Here is a 27118-nt window from a genome sequence, read left to right on the forward strand (position 1 = left end):
TCATTTCAAATTCAGTTCATCTTCAGTCTTATTTTAAACTTCCCAATGCTTTTGCCCTCTGCAAACTCTGAAGGTTTAGGGACAAACCTATTAAACGCAGCATGGACATCTATGTGTCTCTGTTACAGGCAGATTTCTTCATTATCCCTAATGTTCCTGTTAGTCTCTAAACTGGTTGCAGAAATTTTACTTTACAGGTTAACTTGGTCTTTCCCAGTGCCTGCACTAAAACTCAGACTACAGGAAGCTTTCTATGCCAAGACTTCAGACGGTTGCATGCTCTTTTTATAGCCCTGCTGCTCCATTTACCACGGTCTGCTGTCAAAGCCCGAGACCTGAAACACTCCTACATTAGTTCCTGAGCAAACTCATCCACTTAATCCCAGAGGCCTGTAGCAGTCATTCCCTCATGTCCTGCATCCAAGAGTCTCTGCTTAATGGCTGGAGCCCCAACATTTCTCACATTTCTCTCTCTCTCTCTCCTAATTCACTCTCACCACACTTCTAGCCACACCTCATCATGGTTTTACTGTCAGGACTCTGCTCAGAACTTGTCAAAGGCGTTTTGTCAGCAGTCAGAAGACATTCAAGGCATCTTCCAGAACAGAGAATTAAAACTATATTCGATGTTAAACCATCTTCATGTGATGTCTCCAAACAAAGTTCAAGACTTAGCTCCAACCAGAACATGCAGAATTTGTGATGGCCAAGAAAACAGCTCTTATACAGTGCTCCTCATGGATCTGATTAAATGGAAAAGTACGGAGACAATGGAAGTCAACATTAAGCAACAGAAGAAACTGCAAGGACAACAAAGAGGGAGTGTCTAATGAACAGATAAAAGGAGAGGATTGAAATAGTGAAGAGAAAAATGGTGAAGAGGTCTCTTTAGGGAAAGACAAAGCTACGATAATTCCATTAAAAGCAAGACAAATTCAAAATGCCCAGAGGCAGGGCCCTGAAACCCTGCTGTCAAACTAACTGGCAGCACAAAGGGGCCGATTAGTCTCATGAATATTTTTGGTATCTGCAGCAGGATTACACAATGACCTCATTTCCTAAGAGGAGATATACATAGCTTCTGTGGCTTTGTCAGGGAAGATGAAGAAAAAGCACATTCATTCCCTTCCTGGTAAACCTTGGGTTTGCACAACACAGAAATGAGATTCTATTCTCAGGTTAGCATCAAGTATCATGACGGTCTGCTACTCTCTAGTACTTCCATCACTGTCTCTTCTAAACACATCATCTCTCCTCTTTGAATACAACCATTATGCTACTATAGCTCAAAGAGAAGCTGGTAGACAAATAAACCAGTTGTGAACACTCAGGAGAGTCTCTTACCCGCAATTCTCTCACACATCTCATGTCTTGTACTCTACATCTTGAAGAGCCCAAGAGGAGGATACTCAGGAGACAGCAATGCTTATATCCAAAGCTGTTCTCTAAGCATGGTGTAATTTAATTCCCTTCCTTTCCTGTTTCTTCCCACTGGCACTGTTCAGTGCTGGGGTAGACTGCTCCCCTAGGGATCATTCAATGTCCGATTAGAAAACCCAAGCCTTCCACCCAACCCCCCCCCATCTTTGACGGAAGAGGGGTGTTAAAAATCAAGAAAGGAAGATCAGGTAACTTAGTTCTGTAAAGACCTCCGAATGTGTGTGTCCCCAACAAAACAAATCTGAGCAGGACACGAGGCAACGAGTCGGTGGAATGCGTTACAGAAGCTCCTTGTTTGGCTCCATCTGCCTGGACACCCGGGCACAACACAGCCCTGGGAACCAGGGATGGAGCACAGTACAACTTCTCAACCAACACCCCTTCTACTCTGCAGACTCCTGGTCTCTAAAAAGAAATTAAATTTCAAATGAACAAATTTGTATTGATTAAATAGAAGACCTGGCCTCTTCCTGACTATTAGGCTTTTGTTGTGATGAAAAGTAACAGCACTGTCAGGCTAAAAAAATAGTGAAGCTGAAAAACCATCCGCGCAAACAAAGGAAAACAGCCAGAAAGGCACAGCAGAAATCACTACACTACTTCTGTGTAAATACACACTAAAAATCAAGGACAGCAACTAAATGGAGAGAAGTTGTGAAACCTTTTTAACTATTTCAGCACCTTAGTCACTGTTGTATGATGAACTTGTCTCATTCCTAAGCAACAACTGCTCTAGACCATCAGCTGTTGCTTTCACACCTCTGCTTATCTTCCAAGTTCTGGACTGACAAGGGCAATGTCCACAGATGAGTTAAATTTAGAATAATCCAGCTATTAGAAAACTGGGCAATTAACTAATACCTATGCACTACAGATGACTCCTCATGTCTCCACTAGTGACTGATCTTAACTAGGAGACCCCCAGCATCACGCATGGTCTGGCTGATACAGTTATTTCAAAAAAAGAAGCCAGATCAGACACTCAACTCTGAGAAGCTCCTCACTGGGTTTCTGATCAAGACTTCATTTATAAAATTAGAACGCTAAAAAATCTCAAAGGATGCTCAAAGATTATTTTTTTCCATTCAGGGCTGGAGACCCCTTCACAGAATCACAGCATGGTCGGGGCTGGAAGGGACCCCTGGAGCCCCCCCAGCCCAGCCCCTGCTGAAGCAGCTCTCCCAGAGTGGGCTGCACAGAGCTGCATCCAGGCAGGTTTGAATGCCTCCAGAGAAGCAGACCCCACAGCCTCTCTGGGCAGCCTGTGCCAGGGCTCCGTCACCCTCAAGGTAAAGTTCTTCTTCCTCATATTCAGAAGGAACTTCTTGTGTTGCCGTTTGTGCCCGCTGCCCCTTGTCCTGTCGCTGGGTGCCACTGAAAAGAGCCTGGCCCCGTCCTCCTGACACTGGCCCTTGAGATATTTGCAGGCATTGATGAGGTCCCCTCTCAGCCTTCTCTTCCCCAGGCTGAACAGCCCCAGCTCTCTCAGCCTAGGACAGATGCTCCGATCCCTTCATCATCTCAGCAGCCCTTTGTTGGACTCTCTCCAGTATGTCCGTGTCTCTCAATACTGGAGAGTCTAGTACTTTTCTCCCCGAGAGCTCACTAGAAATTACGCATTCTCCAGGCACACTGCACTCCAATCCCACTCCCTCCTTCAGCCCAGGCAGTAACACAGAAAAACTTTTTTTTAAAAGTTAGGTGTTTTTTTTAAAACCTTAAGTTTTTTGTTTTGTGTTAAGTGTTTTGAGTGGGGTATTTTTCTACCAGATTCTTCATCTTGAATTCAACAAACTAGAATCGATACAGCAAAGAGAAGCAAAGGAAAGGAGTGCTCGTCCCTGCCAAACCAAATGAGTTCCAGCACAAAAAGTGAGATGAACATAGAAATTTACTGCATCACTTCTGTGACAAAAAAAAAAAAAAATGACAAGAATTTATCTGGGGTGGAGAGTATGTCATCCAAAGGAAGGATACTTCAGGGGAAAATGGCCACAAGTTTCTATTTTAGACAAATCAGGTAGGACTGGAAAAAAATTGTGAGGTATTCCTTTGGGTAAAATTTTGAAGTCTGCAACTTTAGGGGAACTGCTGAACAGCTGTGGAATGAACCATATTATAGGTCAGTGCTCAAGTAAGACTGCTTATGCTGAACTAATGTCTGTCTTTGGGAAAGCCTGGACCAACATGTTAAGGCTTACAGATGGACAAGTCCCTTTAAAAATGAGAAGACAGTGGCTTTGTAAGTAGTTGAATATTACACTAACTAAACTTCCCACTTGTTTATTTCCCTGTTGCCCAGCCATCACCCATCTTATCCAACCTCCCACTGGTTGGGCAGCAGCAGAGGAAAGGAGAAGCAGCTGGGGATGCAATCCTAACCTGCCTAAACAAATCAAGCAGCACAGAAACCATTTTGCATACTGGAAGTATTTATGTCTTGGAGCCAGTTTACAACTCCTGACAGCTGCTGAGTGCTCTTTTTCTCTCTCCCATTTCTTAAATCTTACCCACAGATGTGGGACAAGAGTTACAACACGCAATAAGTATTGAACAGCAGCAATAACAAGGCAGGAGCATCCCCCTCCTGAGAACACCCTGCTTTGCTTACCTAAACTGTGGCCATTTTTTGTGTAGAAGCAGGTATTGTTGATAAGGTTGACACAGCAGCCGATCACATCTCCAGTGGTGAATGTAGGGCCATAGGGCTGTCCTGTCCCCGAAGAACAGAAGGAGTGCCCATCGTCACCGTGGTACCCATAAGAGTGTTTATCCCATCCTGCGAAAGACAAGACAAAAGAACAGGTCAGCCGCTAAGCCAATTAAGCAGAAAGACATGGTAACTACAGCTCTCAGGTCACAATTTTCTGGTAGGAAATTTGAAATTTTGATTCCCACTCCTGATTCATCGCAGTATTAATTTTCACGTACCAGTAACTGAAAACAGATTAATGGTCATCAATCATAACACACCATTTGGATTTTAACCTCATTTGTCCCTTACGAGAAGTAATAAAAAGAAAAGATTGCCAAAAGTCATTTTGACAAAGACAAATATTTTTTTGTTTTAAAAAAAACATTAAACCCCTGTTTCTGTTTTACCTTGCCTGCGGTGAAACAAGCTCTCTTTGTAAAACATTTGTGTTTGCCACTAACACAATCTTCCAGCAAAAGCATTTAATAAAATAATTCTCAGCTAACTGCAGCTTCGTCTGTAAGCACAGCTCACAGGCATAACCAAATGACTAGATGCAAATTTTGATAAGGATTTCTGTGTTCCCCTTGGGCAACAACATTTCCCATTCTGTGGATAGCTTAAAACACAACCCTTAAATGTCAATGGACAATTTTCAAAGTGGTCAATTCTAACAGTATCTTTTATTTCTTCTGCCAGAATCACTGTGCCTAGAGTTAAAGCCAGGCTCAGAGACCACACCCTGCCTTTTCTTATTTTTCCATGAGGTGCCTTATTGCACCTTGCTCTTTTCTACATCTCACAGTAACTCCATCATTCTGAGTTCCCAATTTTGTTCTGTTCTACCCCAATTCTGTTGTAAATTCCTTTGTGAATTTCCTACATTTAGAAATTCCAGATAAAACTGGTAACTATTGCGAAGAGGAGAGATTAATCCATCCTTTTAAAGCTGAAGTGTTCCTCAGGCAACAGATTGGTCTTCTCTTTTCAGGACTCTGATCTCCTTCTTGCAGAGGAGAGGACAGGGCTCCCTGGTTGTGGCCACAGAGTGATTCAGTGAATGCCACCTGAATCTACTAACCTGTGCTTGCCAACTTCGGTTGCCACTACTGCTCAGGATGGCTTATCCTTGTCTCTTAGGAGACCAGCTGTGGCAGGTGGAGAGTCATGAGGAACAGTCCTCTTACCAGAGAGTTTAAAGAAAGCATGACATGCTCCATCTTATAAGACTTCCAGAAGAATCTGGATTTTCTCCAGCTCTTTGGAGCATTCCTATAAATTGCACAATGAAAACCACATCTCACAGAGATTTACTTCTATCAAAAAACCTGAGGCAGACACAACATTAATAACAACCACCTGTGTTTTAAATAGATATGGTTGGATCCTTAGGTAGACTGTGCCAACCGAAGGGAAAGCAAAAGAAGGTGCTTTGACCATCTACTGACCTGATACAGCCTAAGGGTAGTGCAGAATCTGTTAAATGTGGAGCAATGGTTTTGGCAAAAGGACTATAGAAGAAATGCAAAGACCATGAGAGATGAGGGGTTAAAAAATAGAAAGCGCACATCCTGCAACAAGCCAAAAAAAGCCTGAGCACGCTGCAAACCACAGAGAGAAGCCCTGGGGAGGTGGGCTGGAGCACTTCTGCAAGCCGTGATTTTCCTACAAAAAAAACCAACATGAGGGCACTAGAAATTTGATCCTGTAAAATGGTGCTCAGCTACATGTACTCAGGTACCTTACCATCAGTGGACCCACATGCTCAGGGTTTCTCAGAAAAGTGTGAAACATTTGGTGTACGCTCAAGGCCCTCCGTTTATTGCACCACACCACATGAATGCCAATGGGGAAGTCACAGAATGGAGCGAGACTGAAACATGCCACGGTCCAAGATTTTGGACCTCAGGGCAAAATTTGGGAGTGAAAAGTGTGCAGAAAATCCTAGTCTAGCAATGGTGAATCATCTCCTCTGTTAAGTCCCACACATGCACAGGAACAGACTGAGATGTCCCAAGAGCCAGCTCTGCCTTCCCTCAGACCAGCTCCAAACCAGCTGTTGACAGTAGCACCAGTCCTGTTCAATATCTACATGAAAGACAGGGACAACAGCACAGACAGCACCCTCAGCAAGCTCAAAACCAATGCCAAATTGGTTTGCCAAAAACAAAGGAGGGAGTGATAGGGGCTCTAGAGTCTGTTGTCAGACTTCCACCCCTATAAGGCTCCATCCAGTAAAAATATCACTGTAATACTGAGTTTTTAACACCGTGGCTCTCTTCCACAATCTCTTTTATTTTCTCTGCTGCTGGCCTGTGAAAGGCTGCCATCGCTGGTCTATTATTTTAGTTTCCCCAAAACCAGATCTGTAACATGTGTGTCAGTTCAGAACTTCTCTAATGAAGCTGTTCGTAACTTCAGATGGTAACTCTAATCAAGTTATCTCCTAAATTACTTAATAGTACAATCCAAGTACAAACTTCTAGCTCTTCAGCATACAAAACATTCCTGGCACTACAAAGCATTAATAAGAACTTGTCATCAGATCCATGTAAGTAGTTAGATGCTTACACGCCATGCATTAGGTAAGGCTACCATGAGAAATGCAACAGCACGTCCAACTGTGAGGATAATTTCACAAAATACTTGTGCCAATGCAGACACTACAGGTTCTGTAGTATAAGAAAAAAAGGTTTCATTACCTACAGATCACAACTGATCCTACTGCAATAAACCCTCCTCCTGCTCCTGTAAGACTTGCGCTTCACAGTATTGGTACTTGCTGTACCACCAAAGTTAGCAACAAACGCATTGATGAGATAAACTCCAATGAGAAGTGACTGAATAAAGGCTTTGATGACAGTGTGGAATTTGCTACAGTACCTGGAGAAAGCTTTATTTGAATCTTAATTCTCCACAGTCAATGACTAACATCACTGGTAAAGGAAATCTCGCTCACCCATCACTTCGCTAATGATATACAGAGTTAACTTTTTCAACTCAAATGTTGTATAGTGCTGTACCTAGACCTGACACAACACTAAGTGCTTTAAATCTAGACTCAGCCTTATCAAATCACCATGGTAATCTTAAAAAAACCAAGCCACATTCGTTTGAGAGAACTTACTGTATTCACCATAAACATAAGTTGAGCGGTGTTAATTACATGTCCAACCTTTAGTTATTTATTGATCAAATAATGTATCGGTATTTCTAAAATTCTGTCCAGAATAAACATGAGGGCAATAGCATACAAGTCATTCCAGCACTGGCTAGCTTCTGCCAGTCTTCTGAAATTTCCTAATAATCTGGATTAAAAATAACAATCAGCATTTCTAATAGTTCTAGGTCAATGTTATCTGGGCCTAGTGATTGAAATAGAATATCCCTATCAAACGCGTTTGGCATTATCTTGGACCACCGACAGAGTGGGGAGTAACTCACCACATGCATTTGCTAATCCATCCTCCAACTTCTGCCAAGTACAAAACCACTTGCTGAAAACTTGGGACTTTTCTGCATCATTAACAATTTACTATCGCCACCTAGTAATAGGTCTGTGACATTACAACCTTTACTTTGACTCCTACGACACTGTTTGCACCTTCAGTTACTCCTTTGCAAAAATCTAATGCTGCTTCAACAAGGGCTGAATCAGCGCCTTCCTATATGCCTTCCCCACGCTTCCATCTGCAAATTCTCCGGACGTTTCAACCTTTGTACCACTTGTACTCAAGTACTTCCAGAAGCCACTGTTGGGACCCAGAAGGCAGAGATGAGATGCTATTGACATGTTCTTAAAAAGGCTGGCCATATGGGACACGAGGTCAACCCGTAACCTCTTCAAGAGGTGAGACAGCACAAGGCTACGACGTGCATGGCGTTACCACCTCACGACCACCCGCAGCACACAGACATGCTGAGCCAGATGGAGATTCTGTTCACTTGGTACTCCTCAAAGGATTTTCTTTCCATGAAATGGTTCAATCTTCCTTCAGGCACATGTAAACATTCATACCATCCACAGTATCCTGCAGCAAGGAGTTTTACACCATTACTGCAAGCTGCCGGAAAACATGCCTCTGCTACTTGTATTTAATCCACTGTAGCTCTTGCGCTGGAGGAGATGGCAAACCATGTATTCAGACTCTCCAGAACATACATCATTGTATAGACCTCTACAGAATCCCCCATAACCATACTTTTTCCAGACTGATGACTACTGGCTTATTTAGCTATTTCCTCCATTTCTGACCATCATCATCCAAACCTTTTCAGGATTTACAGTGTTGCTTTTGAGAACGCAGCTGAAGGTGCACCATGGAGAAGGGAAGCTGGCTGTAGTTGCTCTCTGTACTGTTCCCTAGCCCTCCGTGAGTTAATCCTAGCATTTTCCCCTTTACTAGCCTTTTTACCACTGAACTGATGTTTCCACAAAGCTATTGTAATCACTCCAAAATGCATCATCATTCTTGTGACAATGCTCTCTCTGCACAGATTCTCATCTGCCGTCTCGCTGCCAGTGCCCTCAGCCTCAGCTCGCTCCCACAGCTCCTCTCCAGCACCTCTCACCTCAGCACCCTCAGCAGCTCACAATCCTCAACTGCCCGAACCGTCCATCCAGGGCTAGTAAGGTGCAGGCAGCTGCTTCTAAGAAAACCCTAGGATGGCCCATGCACGAACAGTTTCTGACCAGTAACTCCTTCCAGCAAGGCTGTGTGGTTTAAATAACAAACCATTTGAGTCTCTTGGCAATAGCTGAAATCTAGAGCAATGGACACTTCACACCTACGTGCAGCTGACCAAGACTAAAAATTCTCAAACGCAAGCGCAGATTCCTTACAAAATTTCAGAAGTCTGAGCAAGATTGGAGAATGCTTTTCCTTTTCTTATAAAAAGGAGATCACGCACCCCTGAAGTACCATACTCTATAGAATGAAATCTAGTGAGCGAGAGTGACTGGAAAGTCCACTTAGCACAGTTCTCTCATTCCTCCCTTTTCCTTCCCCATCCTCTCTTCAAAAGCATGAAAATAATTTTGAAGAGGGGAGACAGGCACAGAACAGAGAGGATTTGGTCACCTGGCCAACGGCAGTGATCAAAGCAGAACCTGAACATCCTGACTCCTAAGGCTCCCATTTTGACTACTGCTCATTTTACCACTGCATTTTGACCATGCAAATACACAGCCAGAACCAGGCAGGACCACAGCAGCTAGTGAACAAAAAGAGGTTAAAATGACATCCCTCCGAATCGAACACTTTGACTCCCAAACCCCAAATATATGTATAGCATTTATTAACAGCCAGACAGATACAGAACAGCTCAGATTGATTGCACAATCAGGCAATGGGAAGACAGAAAAACAGAAATCATAAGGTTCTGGGCTTGGGAGGACATTTTCATATGTTCAGCACCAAACTGAAGTTCTGTTTGGCCTGCTAACAAGACATAGCAGATATGTTGATCTTCTTGGCAGACTATCTTGTTCCCAGCACACAGTGAAAAAAAATGAACAGCAAGTTCCATCACTGCTGCTTGATAAACAGGCCAGAATTATGCAATGCCAGACCACGTGGCAGAAAAGACTTGAGTTACTTCAGGACACAGTTACAGGGTCAACTCATAAATGTTCACTCTTAAGTGAGTATTGGTGTTAGATGAAGTGTGCTACCAGTACCTGAACTGTCCTATATCCATTCCTGTCCAATCCCACCTCGCCCATGCAATGTCAGCCCTGCTTCACTCTTGACTTTTTGGGCAGACCCCATGATGGGCCCAGCTTCTCTATCTGAGATCAGGCTCTGCCTCACAGCACAGCAACTGGGAAGTGCCACTCTTGGGCTGGGACACCATTTTTACCTCCTAGCACTGTGAAAATAACACAGCATTTTAGCTTTCCATGTCCAGAGTGCCAGCGATGTACACTGAACTCCTGGTAGGCACTAGGTACAACTGGCATCATGGCTACATCGCACATTTAGGAACACCAGGACCGAAATACACTGCTCAACTTTGGAAGCAGTAGCATCAGCCCATATACAACACAGAGGCAGAGCAATGCAGATGCCCTGATGGAAATAACCAAGAGCAGTACTTTCATTATATCTTTGCTGGCCTGCGGCTTCTTCTGCAGAGCACACGGAAGAAAGCAAACTGATGACATGCCCCTGTGCATCAAGGTTCAAACATGCCAGACTTGCCAGTGGGCACAGGAGAACAGAGAAGGCAACATTCACAGGGAGACACACTGAGCTCTCTTCTGACGGCACACCAAAGGACAGACGTGCAAGGCCTAGGGACCATGGAAAAGATGGTTGTTCCAGTAAATTGATGCCTCAGACTTTTCCTACTCTGCCACTTGCCAGGCTTAAAATGATGGCAGACAGATGGGCTTTATCATTGACACATGGACCATGCACATTCCAGGGGAGAAACATGTTCCACTGCAGCTCAGACCATACAGTCAAGGTAATCAGTACCTGGTGCACAAGCTGCTGCAAAGGGCAGGGCCTTGCTCACAACAAATTCAGTGGTCACCTGTCCTGCAATTAAGAAAACCTGAAACACGAAGTAGTAAGTCATATTGGTGAAGTATCCATTCAGCCATATGAAGAGCAGGTGGAAGTTCCTCAGAAAGAATCTGAAGATTTGTAAATAGGGTTTGCACCTACTGTATCCTGAGTAATGTGATAGTTTGGAAGCTTACTCTTCAGGACAGACTCCAGAGACTGCTCAACAGTCCACACAGTGTCTACATCTTTCTGAATTTTACTTACTTTCTTTTGTATTTTGAAACACTTTTCATTTCTCTTCTTCATTTCCCTGTTCTTGTCCAGTATTTGGCTGGTGACATTCCTCTTCCCACTCCTCTGGCCAGCAACACTAGCTTCCCACAGCTGCCCATGCAAGGGCAAGTAGTGTGCAAACACTACTGCAGACGGACAAGAACTTGTGTCAACACACCGAAATAAACCAAACAAAATACTTTTAATAAGATTTATTGAATCCAAAGTCCAGCAGAAACAGGCGTACAAACTTTGCTTGTTAGAGGGCTTGGGGAATGGGATGCTGAGGGTGAAGCCAGCTCCAGAGCGCAGAGTCCCTGCTGGACCACATTCTGGCTGGAGGCTGGACCCCTTCCATGCACTGTGCAGCACAGGCTGCTGTTGCTCAGCCAGCTACAGGTCTTTGGCAGCAGCACAGCACATCAGTGGAGGGGAAGGTACATTAAACAGAGGCTGAACAGATGAATATGGTGCAAGGAGAAGTAGGGTGCTGCTGTTCAGAGCTGCTCCTACAATGTCCTGGGCAGAGCAGCCCCAGGCAGGGACTAATGTCAGAGAGGACAGGACAAAAACAAGTATGGGGAAGAAGCTGTTACCACAGCAGAAGCAGAACCACCCTCTAGTGACTGCTCTACCCACCTTCCAGCAGACTGGGTTCTGCCAGTGGACGTGCCGTTGGTGTATGCTAGCCCAGAGCAGTGAAAGTATGCCTTTGCCCCTAGCAAAGAGGAGGATGAGCAAGCCCCTGTGCTCCTACAGCCTCAGAAGCTAAAGGCCTGGGCAAGAAAAGCCTGTTGCCCCAAGAAGCACCTGAGGTGCTGCAGAATCTCTCAGCTGTTGTTCAGTTTTATACATTTGTGCCAAACCATATAAAGTTGCATAAATATCAGATGCTTGGGTGAAAGCAAGGAGGTAGCCTGTATTTCTTCATTCAACCATGCCTCAGAATCAAATCAACTATTAATGTTGCAACATCTTTCTGTTTCCATCACCAGCCTAAAAAAATAGCTGCTCAGTGGCCACAGCAACCTATGCTATAGATTTGGGGTGGTGGGAATACGAGAAGCACGGTCCTGGCATGGAACAACTGTCTAGGTACAGTCACAACACCAGCTGCAGGACAGGAATAGGACCAGCAAACAGCGTGCTTAGCATACTACAGCATCTTCCTGGCAGAACTTCAAGGGACTGGACATCTGCCCAGAACATGTCAAGGAAAAAAAAATAGTCCCTAAACCCCACTCACCTACAGACACCAGGAAATGAAGAAGCCCTAGCCAGTAATACCCCATTTTTTTTTCTTTCTCATAACAGCTTCTTCTTCTTCTTCTTCTTCTTCAAGGTGGCAAAATGACTTTGGATGCAGAAGCAGCCCTAACACCGTACTACAGGACCAATGCATACACAGAAAAAAACCCTCACTTTACTCCATGGAGGACAAACTTCCTAAAGCAGGGGCTGGGCATGCTCAGGTCCCATAGTCTTTGTAGTAGCACATGGAACCATGTACAAGGTGCTGGTGCAGTGTACCACACCACTGCACAACACTAACGAGGCACTGCTGTACAGTGGCCTCCCTTGCACCCCAGTTCCCAGCAGATTAGGCAGATCCATCCAGGGCCAGCTGGGACCCTACAAAGCAACATCAGATGACGCTAATCAAAAAGCGCAGAACTTCTGGCAGGCCTGGCTATAGGTTTGGCTCAGAGACTCTTGCATATTTTTGAATAAGTATGTGCAACAATAAAAAAGACAAAGCTCAGGGAAAATCATCATGGCAGGACGACTTAATGTGGCGAGCATCCAAAGGAGAGGGGAAAAAAGGAAAAAAAAAACCCCCAAAAAGAAATCACAGCATCTCTCTCATATTAACAGAGAGCAGGAACAAAAGGACACAGTGACCCCAAAGATCAAAAAGACTCCAAGAAAAGACAGCTAAAAAGGCCTGCAAGAGTTTGGGAGATCCAGTAGCACACAGGCACTAACAAGCACTGCCTGATCCACCACAGAAAGTAATACTGTAATATTTCCCTTTTAACAATATTGATTTGGCATGGTGATTTTTAAACCAGATCAGCAACTCCTGCCATTAGACAACTACTGCATGTTAACTAGCCTTCAAAACAACATCAAACCACAGTCTACGCTTAATTATATAAAGTGACACTACCCATTGACTCATAAGAGGAAAAACAAAACCAGAAGGCTCTGGATGGCTGCAATACAGGGAATACCTTGTCAACAGGAATGGTCTGTTCCACCTGCCCAAGAGATTTGTTAATGAATCCATTTCACTATTACTTAGCATGCACTTCACCACAGAATAATCAAGAGAAAAATCCTACCTCCTTAAATGAATAAAGATGGCAAGCCCTCCTAATGTATAAGCCTGATGTGTCATCTTCGGCCAGTCAACACACGATCAGTTTTTCCTATACCAGAGAGGTCAAGATGCACTACAAGCCATTTGTAGCTCCATAAAGGGCACAACGTGGTTAAAGTACAGCTACAAAATATGTTGGTTCTATCTATAAAGGCAAGGCTCAAAAAGCTCTCTAGCATGATCAGGTCACCACTGTACTATGACATCTACTATATTCCCTGACACACCACACTGGAGGGAGTAGGGAGAAGAGCAGTGGTGCAAAACAATGTAGGACAGGGATGAAAAATAAAAAGTCAGATGAGTTTTGCCATTTATCTATTAAGTGGCAGGGGCAAAGAACAAGTTGGATACAAAAGCTTATCACATACACAGGCTTCAAATCTCATCACAAAAAACAATTCACATGTTCATTTACAGGTCAACTTTTCAAGTTTAGGCTGATGGGCAAGAAAACCTTTATAAAATATTAAGACACCTCCAGAAAAATCTTGCAAGGTAATGGGCAAGACTCAATTTACAGAGACATTGAGGCAGAGCAGCTAAGTGACTCAGCCCAAAGCAACATTAGAGCTCACTGTGGAACGCAGAGGGCTAGCATCCAGCTACTGTTTAAAAACATTCCCTAAAATGGTATTTAATGAGGTAAGAAAATTATGAACAAAAAAAAAATTATATAAACACAAAACCTTACAGAGAGAGAAGTCTTCCAGAAGAAGTGCTTCTCATGATGTTAATGGGTTGCAAAAAGGCATTCTAGATTCTAAACTGCCTTAAACACTTTCCACATCAGTTAAGGTAAAGCAACAGGGCCTTCTGAAGAGGATCGTATTTATCCATCAGTAAAAATAGCTGCTATCCATCAGTTTGAGTTGGAGTGAAACTTAGCTTTGTGGTGATGTTACCTTTTATCCGAAAGGCTCAAACAACGGGTATGGCCACTGTAAAAAATTTTTTTAATCTAAAAACAACCAGTGCCGATTACAACTCTTGTTGACAGCTAAACTGCAGTCTCTAAATTGCTAGTCGACTCTTAACTGTCACCAAGATTAAGTAGATTGTCATTAGCCTATGCTACAGCTGGAGATGCAGCCTGTGGTACTGCTGAAGGCCAAGTCGCAAACCCCACTACGCAATGCCATCTCGGCTCCGCTTTGGAAACTGTTTTCACATGGCACAAAACCAACAGAACCTGCTGGATGACAGAAAGCTCCACGCAAAGGCAGGCTCTAGCATATCATGTCACACATTTCTGGGAACACATTGCCTGAGAAAAGAGGGCAGAACCTCTACGAGAGGTCAGCCCATCTCCAAAAGAGTTAGAGCACAGAAATCAGGGCATGGAAAAGCACAGGACAGCCACACCCCCAGAGTAAGCATCACTTGTTCACCCACAGTGATGCTGAGCACTTAATAGCCAGTGGAAACACTTTCTTTGATTAATCTTCCAGTGCCAGGGTTACTGCCTTGAAATACTGATTCACGGTTTTGTTCAGCTTGAATGATGTGGCTAAGCGCTTTCCCAAATATTCCAGGGTGAAGCATGGTTACTGAAAGCTCAGCTTCTGGTCTGCCTCCTCCATTCAAACCCGAAGTCTGTGTGCCCAAACGCTAGTCTAATTGAAAAGAGCAAAAGAAAAAGGAAAAATAAAAAAAAAAAAAAAAAAGGAAAAAGAAAACCAAGGGCTCCCTAAAAACCTGACTAAATGGCTGACAGCAGTTTTTCTGGCTGCAAACAGGGCAATCGATACAATCAATACAAGCTAATACATGAACTGAAGTGGGTCTGAAGGGGAAAAAGGCAGTTACTTCCACTTTATACGATCCTAATTTTCACGTAAATATGAGATTAAATTTAACCTTAATTCAGTAGGTTATTCACTCCGGTTCTGTGGTTCAGGAGCTGGTTTTGTTACTCTCTAGCTCTGAACACATCTGACACTGTCATGTCTAACCTCATTTGACTTGATCATCACCACCCCGGTGCCACTCTTCAGCAACTGTCATGCAGTGCTCTAAGACATCTGTCCAATTCCTCTGTGCCATGCCAGCTCACCCAGTATCAGCTCTTACCAGAAGGCTCATGTTTTAAAACATGTCCCACCTAAACATGTATCCAGCTGTGTGCAAGATAACCTAATTAGGGGAGGCACACCTAACGAGCACAGCACAGGAGTGCATGGGGAAAGGAAGAAATTGCACATGCCTCCAGGTACAAACGTAACTGACAGTTCAGCTCTTCTTGTTTTGCTTATTCTCAGCAGCTTATAAAAACTGTGCGAGTCCACCCACAATGAATTACAGATCCTACATACCACACTTCATCACCAACAACTCCAAAACCCAAGACCTGTCAGGAAGAAAAAGGGAACGGTACATAAACTAACGTACAAGTTTGTGCAATTCCTGCACAGCATGTTTGCAGTGAAAGTTGGTTCAGGATGCACCCAACAGGACAGCTCAGGCTTCCCAAGCTGCCTCCTCCATGTCCCTACAACTTCCCTTCTGCAGGTGTTGTAGGCATCAAGCCCTTTTTCCAGTGCTGACACCGGTAAACAAGACCTCAGCTTCTGCCAGGCTCCATAAAAGCAACTTCCCAGACAAGGCCAGCCATGTGCAAGCCATCGTGCGCAGACAAGGAGCAGCAGGAAAGATAAATGCTGCTGCCTGAAGACCAACAATATTTGCTTGCAGCTACTGATTTCAAAGACAACACATATTTTAAAAGAATGGCTGATCTGAAATCAGGTTACTCAACCACCCTAACACAATCTAAAATACCAATTCACATAACTCAATGTGTATTTTATAACAAAACCATCACAGCCATCCTTGTACACCAATTCAGTCCATAACCTTCCCCTCCTGTACCACAGTGTGCCCACACACAGTACACCCAGTTAATTCTTTTAACCATATACTGTTAAGTTTTAACTTTGGATGTCTCCAAAATTTAGATCTTGCAAATCCAAACTTTTTCAGAAACCCCGCTATTGATATGTGGAAAACTGAAGCACGTGTTAAAATTAAACTCAGTTCTTCCAGGAGCTGAAGAAGGGATATGAATGAACTCCGTGCAAATGCATCAAATCTATTTCAATATCCAGGCTGGAATTTTCATACAAGTTAGGTGACCTTAGCACACAAACTAGGATTGAGGAAACTGACTGGAAAGTGAGATAGCTTATGTGGGACAAGGAGAAGATGATTGAGCAATTAAGCAGAGCTCAGCAGACCTCAATTGGTGGTAGACAGGTCAATCATAAACCACAAGATTCACAAAGATATGTAGAATCATTTTTTAATAACGATCATACAATTTTGAGAAAGAACCACCTTTTTAAAGGGTGTTTACTGATCTGCAAGGAGTAGAAGGACAAAGAGAATACAAGATGAGGGCGAGTTAAGTAATGCTAAAGCAACCCAGAGACCGTAATTCTTCAACGTAGATGCAGCAGGGCACCCATGCTGCATTTAAATCCATTTAAAATTCAGCCAGGCACCGCACATGCATAGAATTCAGAATGAAGATGAGAAAAGAAACAACATAAATGAACCAGTTATACCCAAAGTAACAAAAAATTAGTATTTCTCAGGTTACTGCCCTATGATATTTTACATACACTGAACACAGGATTCCACGTAGGAAAAATTCTCACACTAAAAATATGTGAAAGCTTAAGTTAAAAGGAAATCCTTTTGGTTTATTACAAAAAGCCCAAATTTATTACCCATTTCTTCAGTATGACCCTCATTTGGACTTAAACTAAAAACAAAGGGAAAGCTATTTTCCAAATAGCACATGGTACAGCACAGTAAGAACAGATCTGAGAATGAAACAACCAATTTCAACCAGTCTCAGCACACTTTCTCCAGTATGAGACTTTTTAAATTTCCCACTGCCTTTTTTTTTTTTTTTTAAATGGGCACAGGTATCTTGTATTACTTTGCCTTGTCCTGTGGACTGAACAGTTAGTAGTGGCTGGAGTGTACTAACTGTGATCCTGGAGCACGTCTTTCAGTTTAGTTAGAAGAAAGAAGGGTAGCACAACTAAAGATGCAAATAAAAGCACAGCAAGCAGGAACAATCAGGAGATTCACATCAAAAAAAATACACCCCACTTCCAAAAATAAGACTCACGTAGACAAATCCAAAAGGCTCTGACAGAGGCCAGAAATCTTAAATCGATTGTAATGTGTATCTTGTTCTTCGCAGGGCATGTTTATTGGGGGGCTTAGAACAGTGGTGGATAAAAATCTTCACCCATCCAGATGAGCACTTGAGTGGTAAGGAAATCCTCCAAAAATCCATTTGGCACAAATGGATCACTAACTCCAGAGCTGAAACAACACACTGACCACTTTGCTCTTGTTTCTTCCATTACACAGCACTAAAAATTGTGATTTCTAAACATACCTATAAAGTCTCAGGCTGTTGAAGATTGATACAAATTACATTTTCAGGTCAAAACACCATTAAGTTGGCAAAAACAAGGCCACGCAAGAGAAGTTTCTGGAGCAGTTCTCAGACTTGTCCCCTCAGCTTCTATTGAACCTCTGATTTTTGGCATTGCTACCAGCTCCCAAGTAACCTGCATTTAAGCAACAGGACACTACCCCAGATGCTGCAGCATTTCTTGCTCAGAATGCACCTGTAGAGTGTGTCAGCCTGGGGAGGCAGAGACAGCAGCAGCAGGATTGCAGCCCTGCTCCCGCAGCCGCTGCAGGTCAGAGGCTCTCTGCTTTGACCTTTCATGTCCCTTTGTATTTTGGGGTGATTAACAGCATCCCTCTTGGTTTCCTGTGAATGAACGTCTGCTGGGCTCTACTTCAGACCACCACTGGATTCTTGTACAATACAGTGTCTTTGCAAGAAGTCACTGTCCTTTGATTTCAGGTAACGTCCTCCACTACCACCAACGTGATTTCTGTAGATGCTCTTGTCTCATTATACTCTAGGGCATTAACAGCCATGACATAACGCACATCACAGCCTCCTTAAGCTATCACCAGCAGCAAACCAGACACAGCTAGAAGGCATTTGGCCCAGAAATTTCCCAAGATAAGGTTCTCCTCCATCACCCACATCCGAGCCTTCCTCATGACACTGTGCCATAGACCAGGCATTGCCACTACTAGCACACAGCCCTTCTAATAATAGCTAATAGCCCTTCTGACCTCAGTAGCTTCACAAACCTTGATCATTTGGACTACAAGGTATCAGAGAAGTAACAGCAAAACCAGCATATGGTTTTGTTGACATTTGTTTTCAATGCTTTACTATGTAACTGAATGCAACAAAGCTCAGTAGAAAAAAAAAAATCAACATCAAGTTCAAATATCACCTGACTAATCACCAAAATAAAAAGTTTACAGCCATCATCTTCAAACAACTTGAAAAAAGGTAGATACGCGTAAAAAACCTAGACACACAGCCAGCCAAGCTAGCTTCCTACCCATAAGCCCTAGGAAGATACTCCTTCATAAAAAATAGTCTCCAGGATTGGCTGGACAACTATTAATTGGAGGGAATGCTCAGTCTTTAATTAAGGTTTTCAGCACGTACCTCAGGTGACAGTAATATTTGCTATCAAAAATAATCTCAGACCACTGTTACCCACACATTTCTGGAGAAAAAAATTTTCACAGAAGAGTTGTTTCAACCTGTACTACCTGTGTGATCAATCAGGCAACAGAAAGGTTCAAGTTAGTAACAACCCCAAAATCAAGCAGTGCCCCCCCCCCCCCCCCCCTTATTATTAAGGCAATTACATGACCCAGTTCTCACGCAGCCCCACAAACTGGTTTGTTAGAATAAATGAGAGGGTACCAGAAGCATAAGCAAGTTTGTGGATAGGAACTGGCACAGCCAGCTGAAAGACTGCATGTGTAAGTCCTAGAGGTGTCTGTAAGTAGTTTTGGGGGAACACATATTTATTTTAAAGAAATAAAAATCTGTATCAACCCTGTATTTTCCTTAACCTGACATACAAAAATGAATCACCATACTCTATAATTTACGCAGGTACTAAGTAAGTGATGCCTTTATAAAATTCCTTATGGGTACTAGAGTTATCTATACACAAACCACACACCAAAATGATGATCTGGGAACTATTCAATCTGGGTTATACTTACTGCACAAATAAAATAAAGCTCCCGACAAGTTAAATCTCCTGGCTAGCAAGGGGAAAGGTTTAAACATGGAGTGGCAAGCAGAGCTGGGTTATATGATAACTCTCAATTGAACAACTTCCAGCACGACACAGCATAGACTGTATTGCCATTACCAATCCAGAAGAAGTAATGTTAACAGATCCAAATTACCATTAAAATATTACATGTTGAACCAAGTATACAGTTTGGTACCACTCTGATGAAATTACTTAAGTATCCACTTTTATCCCAAAACTCTATCAAACAGTACTCAGAGGTTTCCATGGTGCTTAGTCCCGAAGAGGACCCAACAAAGCAGAAGTAGAAAATAAAAGGAAAACAGGCAAGAAAAAGAGGACTATAAGCAATGATCATGTAAAAGCAAGTGCTCAGATCCCTTCTAAGAAATCACAAGGCTTCCTTCAGCCATTCTTGAATAATTTGAATGGTTTAATTAGAAACCTCAGTGGTCTCAGGTTCTCCATTAAGACCCACAGCAACTTTAGGAAAAAACAGGGGATGAAGGGGAAGTAAATTGAACGTCTCCATACTTCTTTACAGCATTAAGCTTTCCTTATGGATAATAATGGAGGGGAGGAACAGAATTCAGGTTTCTCCATGGTGCTTCCAAGGTTCCCTACACACGCCACAGGCATTGCCCATGAGTAGCTTTACTTCAGCCTGACCTGTACTGAGCACAACAGGCAGCCTGCCTGATGGCAGGTCGCTCAGCCTGAACTCACGGAGACTACGCTGCCAGCAGCCTGGATGCCACTGCTTTCTTGTCCTTTCTTCCACCGATCTGCCTTCCTAATATTGCAACTTATTGACACAAGGATAGACTACACAATCAAAATTACATATAAACTAAAAGCAAAACTTTGATTTGCTCTGTTTCATCAACACAGCAAATAGAGTAGAAGAAAAGTTAGATCTGAGGTATATTTTACTAAAGAGGCAAGGAAGTGCGGGTAGCATTGTATAAAACTTTTACTAAGAGACCATATGGAAATCCCATGAGCCATTTTTGTCAACTATTTTTAAGGATAGTTCTGGAAAAGCTTTGCAGTAGGATAAATACCGTGAGGTGTTTTAAGACAGAGCTTGGTCAGCTGCAAGAATAGTTAAACAAACTTAACAGAAATCACTTCTAAAGATAGAAAAATCAAGCTGGGTGCCCCAAATACCAATTTAGCCAGGAGGACTTCAAAGCAGACTGAGTCACAATTTGTTTGCCACATACCATTCATATATTTAATCCTATACTTCCTGGCTTTTGCTGGTTGCTCTAGAAGCCAAGGAGGAAGGCCCTTTCCCTAGTTAACCATCTAGCTTCTTTCCCTGCCCTCCCCTCTTTGCTTAAGCCTTTGAAATTGTGAAAGCTTGACATGGATTTTCCTTTGCCCTTGTCTGCAGCGTGGGATAAGAGCCACTTCCTGGACTTGCTCTGAATTTAAATGTTTTCTTTTACTACAGAGAGTAAGACACTAGTGCTTGTGAGGCATCCAGTGGTTAGAGTTCAGAAAAGGTCAAGACAACTTGTCACAAATCAAGAAAACATGACAAATAGGGATAGGGTGAAGAGCCAGGGATGTTTGGTCTAGAGAGAAGACCACAAAGCAGTGGTAGAGGTCTTCATGTACACAGCTACAGAGAGGAAAGAAATTAATTATTCTCAACCTCCACATGATCCAAGAGTAATGGACTTAGGACTACATGGGATATTCAGCTTAAGTCATCAGGAAAAGTTTCCAACACAAGGACAGTGTTGGAAGAAGTTGCCAGAAAGATAATGAAAGACTGGTTTAGACACACACCTGTCAGGCAGGACTAATGCATAATTAAATTAGCTTCAGATCAGATGAATTGGTGAGGTCTCATCTTCTATAATTATTATATTTACCACTGTGACCAAGTCCTTCAGCACAGGTCCTTCATTTGTCATTGGAGTCACAGAAAGTGACAACCCAAAGCATGAGCTGATACATGGAAATGAACATCTTTAAACACATTTGAAGTAGAAAGATCCCTGGCAATCACCGAATGCCCCCCCCCCCCCCAAAAAAAACACCCAACAAAAAACCAAAAAAACACCAACCCCAAAACAACAACCAAGCAAAAAACCAAACCAAAACAGAACTGGCTAGAAGGAACATCTGGACTCTAGCCAAACTTCCCACTCAGAGTAGGGTTAACTTAAGAGTTAGATCAGGCTGCCTAGAGCCTTGACCAGTTGAGGTTTGACAGTCTCTGAAGATTGAGCCTCTGCAGTAATGCACCCCCAACTCTGGTGAGAAATAATATCTTATTTCCCATAAGAATTTTATTTGTTGCAAATAGTGCCCACTGCCTCTCTTCCTTGCGTTGTGCACCTCTGAAAAGAGCCTGGGTCCACGTTCTCTGCAAGCTCCTTTAGATAGTGAAAGGCTGCTACTTGATCCCTTCTCTGCCTCTTCTCGTCCAGGCTGCAAGTCCAGTTCTTAGAGTTTATCGCTGGTTCCTACAATACAACATCTATCCAGCCTCCCTTCTCTGGTGCCCCACAAAAGGGAGCACACTTGCCTGAAAAAACCTTGTGAACATCCCTAGGGAAGAAACCAGTATCTTTTTTCTCAAAAAGGAAGGAAAAGGAAGACAAGAGTAACCAACAGCCTTGCTCCCCTAGTTGCATCTTCTCTGAAAACACGCAAGATAAGCTGAGAAAAAATTAAAGTCCTATCTACAAACATCAACAGAAACCTATCAGCAAGAGAAGAACGCAAAGGAAAGAAAGAGGTCTCTAAACAAAGCTAAAATAGAAAGCCTGCTCATCGTGCTGGTAGCTTAAAGAGGAGGACGGATGGCTTTCACAGAGGAGGGAAGCATGGGGAAAGTCTTAATTCCCCGTGGTCAATGTTTTTTTTAATCTACATGTCTACAGAAACAGATCACTCACAACGACCCTTTGCTGAACAAAGACACAGGACAGTTGGACAAACTGTTTCTGGTTTTGCTGACCTGGCTTAAGGCATTACAGTCCCAGAAGCCAAACTCCAACACTTCTGTACACCAAATTCTGCTGGGTTATCTGGCTGCACTCTAATTCAAGTCCATAAAACATTCTTGAATTGAAAGCTTGTTCTTTTAATAGGGAGTTTGAAGCAGGCAGATAGTGAATAAGCCAAGCAGCATCCTTTCATCTGAAAAGGTGAAAAAATAATCACAGTTTCATAAAACAAAACAATGGTGAGTGAAAGCTGGCACTCCCTTTCACATGCACAATGCTTCATAGCCGGGCAAGTCAGTTATTAACCAGGGGGTGTCTAAAGTCTCTAAAAGCAATTGGTCAGATCCTGTCCATGCTGTTTCAGAAAGTGAAGCAGGTATGCCTAACGGTATGGTTTCACAACATTTTAGGCTGAATTACCTTGCTGCTACTGTAGCAAATCAGCCCTCCCCCCCTCTCCACCTGGCTGTATGTTCCTGCTGAGTTCCACTCAAAGAGCTAGAACAAATGAAATGTTATCTCTCAACAGCACGAAGGACTCGAACCAACACAGGCCACTACATGCAGGGCAGAATTATCTCCAGCTGCATGTCTCATCCATATTAAAGGCAGGAACACCTGTCTTCCCTGTTTTACGAATGTTAGGTGAAACCTGTAGCAAGCCACCAAAACATTTTGAGCTGGGCTCAGAAAAACTTACTGGATTGAGGGCTAAATAATCTTAAAAAAGGATGTTTCACATACTACACTCAGATGCAAAGGTAAGAGCACTGCTCCATGAGTTCTGGAGCAACCAGCCTTCCACAACCCCAATACAGCAGAAAAGCAGGCAGGTTCCTGCCAGGCCTGAAAGCTGGCCTGCCAAGGGAGGTGACAAGTGCCAGAGCCAGGGGCTCACACAAGGGAAGAAGAGGGGCTGTGCAGCTGTAGGTGGGGGGGAGGAAGGGTTTGGTTTCTCTCCTTTGATGACAGGGAGTTAGATCAGTTCAGCTGTAACATGTAATTTCATCCTCAGATACCAAAATGCTGAGCACATGTAAAAAAAAAAAAAAAGTTGTATCTGGGTAAAGAAGCAAGCAGGCATTTTGATAAAAGCCGCCAGTTTAGAGCAGAATGTTTATTAGTAAGTGTTCTAAACGTCTTTTAAATATTTAAAAGACAATAATAAGAAAACATCAAGATATCAGGGTCACAAAAGTTGGCACTTCAATAAAAATCTCACAATAATTTCAGGCCTGCTGATTGAATTTCAAAGCCCAGCCCACAGGAACCTTGCACTGAACAGGGACAGGGCACTCTCCTTTTAAAAGCAGTCTGCTTGCAACACAGAGGGGTAGTTTAAGGAAACACTCAGGTTGCTTCATCCAGCTTCCAACCTTTAGCGAATGCTCAGCACTACCCCCACCAGCACCAGGCTGGGCTGAAGCCAAAATAAATGTGGCATAAAGCACAAATGCCCTGACTTGGAACTGGATATGGCCAAAGTGTTCTCGGGGGGGAAAGGAGCTTGAGACAGAACCCAGCAGCAAGATTGTTCTTTGAATTAGGGCTGACAGGGTGCCACGGATGCCCACTGAAAGTGGGAACACAAAAGGCACCAACTTTGGCTCCCATACCAGGCTTTAGGCTCCCAAACCGTTACTTGTCATACACTGCCCTACCAGCACACCAAGCGAAAATGGATCTGTTAAAGCAGAAGTGACTTAGAAAGGGAGACAAACCTGGCAGGGTTTCAGGTCACAAAAAGTTAAAATTACACTTTGACATGAAGCCAAGACTCCAAAGTCTGTCACCTCTTTGTGAGCTCTCACTCACTCTGTGCTGTGAAGGGCCTGATAACAGTTAAGCCTGATACATGTTTCTCAATTCAGTTATTGAGCAACATACTATTAAAAAAAAAAAATAAAAAAAATCAGACTTACTCTCCAAAAGCCAGGAAGATACTTATTGAGCTATAATACAGAGCCATGCAGTTCTCTTTACACAGGTGATGGGAGATGTACCTAACTATGCCTGCAGAATCACTCTTGGCAGCATAATCTGCATGTGATCAAACAAACAACAGGTTCATAGGATCAAATTTGTACAATTCATTGCTAAACAAGCAAGTCTCAAGTTCATTTTATGTTTTATTTCAGTCAGAGAAAAGAACTCCACATTTGCCACATACACTCTAGAAATAATAGCATATAGGCACTTTGATTCAAACTGGCCACAAAATACTGCCCATGTAGCTCTTGGGCTTTAAAGCCAAATTATCACAAGTAGTTTGGGTAATTTTCAGTCTCCAAAGGACAGAAAGAAAAAAAATAATTACATTGGCTGTTCAATTTCAGGACAGCACACCTATAACATTCAGTACCTACCATGTCAGATTATTATTCAGCCGTGGGGGTTTTTAGGTATCTCTATTATTATCCCAGGAGAATCCCAGATCAAGCATAATCCAACCTGCAGTCTGCAGGCCAAGCCTACAAGACAATCCCACCCATTTCTCCATGGCACAAACCAGAGAGCCATTTCATGAACAGAACATGCTCCCTCAATAGCCAAACCCTCTTCCAAGCAGCCAAGCACTCTAGCCCTGGGAAAAGATCGTAGGACTAGACTCACGCTTCATCTTGTACGTGCACACAACCCACGTGGGTCAGGAGGACTGTGGGAGAGGGAGTGCAGAGAGAGGAGTCTTCAGACTGAGACTTGGATACTCATTGACCCCAGATCATCTTGAGCTACACATTCCCCACCTTTTCACAACCAAGCATCAACTTGAGAACACTGGCAGCATCCTGCCTTCCTCCTTCCCTCATCTAGTTCAAGCAGATAGACCTGGGACCTTAATTCTCCCTCCAATATGCATATGCTGTAGTCATCATCATTATTAACAAATATAGTTTACAGTAAGATGCAAATTCTTTAAAACACAGGTGTCGCTGAAACTATTCTCCCAAAACCAGTTATCATACAAGTGTAGAATAACAAAGGAGAGAAGGGACCTCCTGCAGTCACCTAGTCCAACCTGCTCAAAGGAGGCCTAATTAAATCCGGTTGGTCAACACCATGTCCAGCCGAGTCCTAAATACTTCTAAAGCTAGCAGTTGCACAAGCTGTCTGGGCATCTCTGAAATCACCAGAGAAAAAGCAGATGCAAGGAAGGCTGCACCCCAGTCAGACCAACAGGTCTTAGGGCTTCCCTCTGACAGTAGCCAAGACTCAAGGGTGATCAAACATGGTCTAAGTGGTACCTGGAAAAGGAAAGTCTGCCTGCAACTGTTAACCACAGCTGCGATTTATGAATGGGCCACATGCTGCACCGTCATTCGTCACTGAAACAACAATGCTTACTGTTTCACTGGTGAAATTTTAATGGAACTAATTGACTAACGCAATTAGCCTACAATTCCAAATTTCTTCTTTATCAATGTAAAAGGTCCCAGATGCTCCCTCATGAATTCCAAGATCTCCATGCAGCTGTTCCATTACAAAATTTAGCAGCAGATTTACAATTAAAACAATGGGCACCAGAAAGATGGCTATTTTCTGAAATCATCCAAGGACCCTGGCTGTCTTAGTCTCGTTTTCATCTTCTTGCTGAGACTCCATCTGTAGTCTTCACAGAATTTCAGAGACATAGGTACAGAAATATACATTTCAGCAATGGGTAACAGAGCTCGAGAATCACACGTTTTGCTCACAGCACAGTCTGGGATTTTGCTCCAACATTTGCCGCAACATTTTCAATTGGACGTTATAAGGAAAAAACCCAAACACGTTCCACTCTCTGAATATACAAGTTACCAGTGAAGACAAAAGCAAAATCCTCACCAAGAAGTGAATTCACAAAGGTCTTAGTGCAAACCCTATGGAAGCTCTTCCTTTTGTTAGGACATTCAAAAAACATTCTCCTTTGGAGATACCAAGATGCATAATAAGGGTTGAACACACACTTCAGCTTTAAAACAACTCCACCAGAATTAAATCACACTTGAGACCAAAAAAAGCCCCCACCACTGGGAACTAGCTGTCATTCAGTCTGGCACTCAAAGAACATTCACTTTCTACTCAACACAGTCAACTTCTAGTTTCAAACCCAGCTGAAAGAATTCCTGCTACAGAAGTCACGATGTTGATCCAAATCTAGAACTTACAATTTTACCTAACAATTGGATATTGTTAAAGAAAGATTACAAATTATTTATTTTTTAAAAGAAGCTACTTAACTAACTTAGATAGCTAACCTAAGACATTTCAAACAACGGAAGCCACAATAGTAATTGGAAATACTACTCATCACATTTTTCTAGTTTTTTGGTGGGAAGAGGGAAAGAAAAGAGGAGAGATTATGACGGGCAACATTTTCAGATTCTTTCATGTAAATTAGTCAAGTGGGACATACAGATCAAATGTCAAATTATTTTGCTACTTATTTTTCAGATGGAAAGAAGAGGTTGCATGTCTGAAAGCTCATGATCTTACCCATTAGTCATTAGTTTAACATTGATTTCTATTATCTGCTAAAATCATCATGGATACATTAACAATACTAGTAACACAGCTTAGGTTAACAATGGTTCAGAACTTCCAGATGTAAGACACTTACAGTCATGACATTTTATTAATAGAAACACACATTCACTGACTCGTCTATATAAATGAAAACCTTTATTTCA

General features: G+C 42.8%; 1 protein-coding gene across 11 annotated transcripts in view; it reads right to left on the reverse strand.

The window, feature by feature from the left end:
* Positions 1-27118, reverse strand: part of RANBP10 (RAN binding protein 10) — a 100783-nt gene that overhangs the window by 53310 nt on the left and 20355 nt on the right. For 10 of the 11 annotated variants that reach the window (XR_008749851.1, XR_008749850.1, XM_055819100.1 and 7 more), the window contains one exon: positions 4052-4219. Coding sequence is in view for 8 of the 11 variants with exons in the window: in XM_055819100.1 (XP_055675075.1) it covers positions 4052-4219 (168 nt within the window). In the remaining 3 variants the exon portion in view is untranslated. Of the gene's footprint in view, positions 1-4051; positions 4220-27118 lie in introns of those variants that run through there. The other variant, XM_027782076.2, reaches the window with a different exon arrangement.

The sequence above is a fragment of the Falco peregrinus genome, chromosome 14 (genome assembly GCF_023634155.1).
Source record: "Falco peregrinus isolate bFalPer1 chromosome 14, bFalPer1.pri, whole genome shotgun sequence".
Lineage (NCBI taxonomy): Eukaryota > Metazoa > Chordata > Aves > Falconiformes > Falconidae > Falco > Falco peregrinus.